Below are 5034 nucleotides of genomic sequence, written 5' to 3' on the forward strand. Positions count from 1 at the left end.
CATCCAACCACCATACCAATACCTCCCCCCCCCCCCACACACACACACAACCTTACCATTCACATGCAATATATAGTAGGACAGTATTTTGAACTATTATGCAATCACTTCTAGGTGCACTTTGCAAACACATAAACTAGTACAAAAATATTTTAAAATAAAATGAAAATAAGTTATAGTAGATGTTTTATTTTTTGTATATGATTTTTTTCTGGTTTCAAGATTGCAGCACCCTCCTTCCCAAAAGAAGTGCTTCAGGGAAAGGGGAGGGACTTCTGGTGGTAAAGGTCAGGGATTGTGGGGGGCAGGACACCTGGTCCCAGTATGGTGACTGGGGGCAGGGCAGTTGTCAAGGGGCAGGGCTACCCATGTGGCCCTCAACAGCTTACCAAAACTCTGTAAGCGGCCCTCCAGCTGACATAATTGCTCATCCCTACATTAATTAAACATGTGACCGGGGCCCCTGTGGTTGGGAGCCCTGTTAGGTGATCGGAGCTCCCAGATGGGGAGGCCTGTGTGCACCTCTGATCCTGGGAGCTCCCAGCTGACAGATCTCCCAGCCAGGGGGCACCCCGTGCTTCCCAGTGGCTGGGATACTGCAGCTCATGCAATCTCGCAGCTACGGAGGTGCTCCCTGCAACTCCGTGGCTGACACACTGCAACTGATGTCACACCATGCTTGTTTCTTGCCATTGCAGAAACTGGGCTCCCTCTGCACCAACAATAAGGTGTGATGGGATCTAATGTGCAGTCCCACAATCATGCTTCCTGCCATGCACATGTGGTATGTGAATCATTAGATCACATCACACCTTTACCTGCAGATGTAGAGGGGACCTAATACATATGCCTACACTGTACATGAAATAAGTGATTGGATAAATTGGGCACAGATAAAGCATTTGTCAAAAATAGAGTCTGTCTCTGCCCAGGGTGCAAGTGTATTTAAAGCATGCTGTGATTTTTTGCATTGAATTCTGACCTGGAACTGCTTTCAGTAGTAGTTTCCATTTTCTGTATAATAGCTGGATTTGTAGGAAAGTGACTGTAGACAGAGTCAACCAGATCGGTATACCATGACCAAATAAAAAGGGACGGGCAACAGCAGTCTATAAATTTCAGTGCTCAGAACAGAGCTAAAATGTTTTGGGAAAAAGTGGAAACTGCAAATTAGTAATGTTAATGTTAGTAATGTTTTGTCTTTAACATATGTTGTTGTTTGTGGCGCACACAGTATTTTACTATAAAAAAGTTTCATTTTTTCTGCAGCTGGATTTTAGTTTTCTCTTGGATGCAAGCTCACTTACCAGGGCAGAAGATGACCTCAACATCACAGTTAATGCTACCTGGTAATTTTTTCCTGATTAAAAAAAAATGCTGTGTTCAATAAAAAATATCCCTAGCTTTGGAAAACAGAATAGGGAGCACTACAGAGGCTTAATGAAGCACAACTGCAAGAAAGCACATTTTATTGAATAATCTATTGAGAAACTGAAACCACAACAAAAGCAGATAATTTTATAAATAATGAGATTTCTGCCAACATAAAAATGACTTCTTACTGCCACATGTGCAGTTACCAAAAAAGTTTGTTTAAAATAAATGACTAGGTGTGTTTTATGTAATTAGTTACCTCTAGAGATAACATATTGTCTATGATGCATTCTTGCAAACCTTTTTCCCTTCCATTTTGCTTTTATAGTGAAAATGAAGGGGATATGGACAGGTTGTTGGATAATGCCATAGCTTTAACTATACCACTGAAACATGAAGTTGAGCTAAATGTCCATGGGTAAGTTCATCATTATTATGTTTATCAATAAATGTAAAGGAGTGTTGTCTATGCTTTAGTAAGACTGCATAACTCACTGAACTCTTCAAACTATGAGACAAAGCATGAAAAATACAATACTACAATAGTGGAAATGAGATGGTCTGAATTAAAGTGTAGGTTCTGTTCTAAACTTTTAATCCTCAGTTTACCTGGAAAACCCTCAGAGAAGCTGTTTTAATTCAATAATATTTCTTAAGAACTGTGATTCTGTGATGGAAGAAGCTGTTAGAGAAGAACAAGACAGTAGTGCTGCATCCTCCTTTTCTCTTTCTTTTTCCTTTTTTTAAGATGAACAAAACTCTCAAATCTTCATAGAAATTTTAAGATTGAAAGGGACCTCCTGTATCATCAAAATCTAGTGCCCTTCTATCACAGAAACTGCATCATATAATTCCTTTCATTAACTAATAAAATACCATTCTAAAAGCAGAAACACATTGCCTTGACGGTTAGAAATTTTCTAATTCTTGGCATAAATTTGTTTGTAGCCAGTTTTTGTGCCAACACTGTCATCTTCTCTCTCCCTAGTGCTTTACACCTTGAGAGATTTACACACAGCAATCCTGTCCCCATTCAGCCTTTATTTTGCTAGACTACACAAGCTACAGTCTTCTAAGTATAATCTTTTAAGATAAACTATTGATCATTCTAGTAATTGTTCCTTGCCTCCATTTGTCTGGATTGAAAACACAAGAATTGTACAGAATATTGGGGGGGATTTCACTTGTATTTGATTTTTCCCTGTCTTTACTGAAATTACCTCAAGTGACATATTCTAGGATCACACTTCCCATTTTAATCATTCAATTTATCAAATTACCTTTTGGTAACCACTTAGACCAATGGTGACCAACCACTTAGACCTTCAGTCTCTGTGGGCTGGGTAAGTAGTGTGTGGCTGATGTGCAGGTTGGATCCAGCATGGGTTGACCCTGCAGCCACCCCCACACACAAGATCTGGGAAACAACCCCATATACCATCCCAGCTCTGTGCACCAAATCTGGCAATCCGGTGTGCGTGGCCAGGTATTTCCAGATTTAGGGCTCTCCACCAGTCCAGAAATTTAGCAGTGAAGGAGCAGTGGGAGTATTGTCTGGCAGTTAATGGACTGCATGACAATGTCCACAAGGTCCTGTGGGTTGGATTCAGCTGAAAAGCTGGAGGTTGAGCATCACTGACTTGAGACTTGTGTCTCTTTGTTTAGTCATTCACTACTTGGGCTAAGCACATCTTCTCTTACACTCAACTATACTGACTGCTTTGCTGTTTTAGCTTGTCTTGAGGTAGAACTGACTGCCAGTATTTACCTGTGATGATATCTTCCTTGTTCCATGTAATTAGATACTTGTAACGGAATCTGAGTTTTCCCAGTCCCATTGAAAATAATCATCACAATGTTGTCCCTTAGGAGGGATGAGAGGTATGTTTTAGGGATCTTTTCCTCTAAATACATAAAGAACATCCAGGATTGGAGATTTTAGGGCCCTGCTTCAGAATAGCAGCTTCAGGTTTTCAGATCCTCCACATGTACAGTAGGTCCTTCTTCAAATGAATCAGGGGGAAAGGTAGCTGTTGCTTCCACTGTCTCCACACCCTGTTTATCCCTTTCTGTTAGGACCTGCACTTTTTTTTCAAGAACAAAAGTTGCAAGTTTTGTATTTATCATTTCATAGAAAGGGAAACTGAGGCAGAAGTTACTTGCTGAATATTTGGCAGAGTATCGCTATCAAGGTTGGGAATAATCTGACTCCACCCCTGTTCTAAGCATAAATATGCTGGATAAGCTAATATACAACCTGGAGTTTTCTCCTACAGGCAGGGTTAAGAGACTAGGACTATGTCCAAAATGGGGTGTAGGTGTCTAGTCCCTGAAGTGGAATTCAGAACTCAGAGTAAGGTGCCTGGGCACTCTGTGCAACGAGTGGGTAAAGCAAGATGCCTCAGAATGAGATCCATAAAAACCAGCACACTAAGCAAGCAAACCGAGCTGGCTAGAGCCAGTCAGTAGGACCAAGTTGTGTCTTACCATCCTACCTTTCTCTGGGGCTCCATCACTTGACTTAATAGCTAATAAAGTAGGGGAACATTACCCCTATCTAATGTTTAAAAAATGATCGGTGTTCTTTTTAAAACTGTGGCTGAAGTGGGATAAACATACCTAAACAATTTCAGAAGCAGGGACTAGGATGCAGGTCTCTTCTTCCTTTTCAGGTGGGTGCTTTAGCTATGAGGCAAGGGAGTTATGCTCCCTCTCTGCCCAATCAATCTTGAATTCTTTTCTTCTGCTAAGTGAAACAATTTCGAGAAGAGGTTTGGACAGTACTCCAACCAGAATAGGCTACAGTCTGGTGGTTAAGACACTATCCAGGGAAGTGGGAGACATGGGTTTGAATCACCTAGGGCAGGGGAAATCATTTCAGCTAGATACTTGCATCTTGTGTAAGTACAGTAACTGCTGAATCATAAAAGGGGGATGTATCAGTTTGTCAGTTTACAGAGGAAGTGGCAGTTGCTACAGTATTTTCGCTGGAGCTCAGTCAGGCTCTGAGACTACCTACCAGATCAAGCCAATCCTTATCAGGCATAGGTATGAGCTTGCTGCTAAGGTGTTTGTCCTTGTCAAGATTGGGTACCTTCTGGTCATGCACAGAAGCAGAACTACAGAGACTGGGGAAGCTTCAGTGTGAAAAACTGAGGCACTTCCAGCAACTGAGTGGTTGTTTTCAGGATCACAGTTTTGTACTTAGGCAAAATGTAGGTACTTCAGTCCTTTTTTGGATGCAGCCCTTTTTGTTGTAAAAAATGAACCTTCACACAGAACTAAGACTGATGATGGGCAGCATTTGCCCGGTTCCCGGCATATCCTTCTTTCTTCATAAAGATGTTTCTTTCAGGATTATGCTGCTTATTCACATTCATGATACTGACTTGTTAAAACAAGGTTTGATCCTGCAAGCCCTGCAGCATGCATGTTACTGTACTTGTGGAAGTAGACCTGTTGAAGGACTACTCACTTGAGAAAAATAACACACACACTTGAATTAGGACCTTGAATGGTAAATTGACTGAATAGCTTACTAATATAAGAATTGAAATAAAAACTCCTTTAGTGAAGATTTTTCCATTGCTAAACGCAATTTCTGTTCCTTCCTTTTTATTCATAGTTTCATAGTAGGTAGGGTCAGAAGGGACCTGAGCA

General features: G+C 41.0%; 1 protein-coding gene across 1 annotated transcript in view; it reads left to right on the forward strand.

Moving 5' to 3' along the window:
- Window positions 1-5034, forward strand: part of ITGA4 (integrin subunit alpha 4) — a gene marked incomplete at its 5' end in the record, with an annotated part of 72851 nt that overhangs the window by 53104 nt on the left and 14713 nt on the right. Inside the window, 2 exons of the mRNA XM_019522861.1 lie at window positions 1270-1349; window positions 1703-1792. Of these exons, the coding sequence (XP_019378406.1) occupies window positions 1270-1349; window positions 1703-1792 (170 nt within the window). The remainder of the gene's footprint in view (window positions 1-1269; window positions 1350-1702; window positions 1793-5034) is intronic.

Source organism: Gavialis gangeticus, unplaced genomic scaffold (assembly GCF_001723915.1).
Source record: "Gavialis gangeticus isolate Ggan-Ray unplaced genomic scaffold, GavGan_comp1, whole genome shotgun sequence".
Classification (NCBI taxonomy): domain Eukaryota; kingdom Metazoa; phylum Chordata; order Crocodylia; family Gavialidae; genus Gavialis; species Gavialis gangeticus.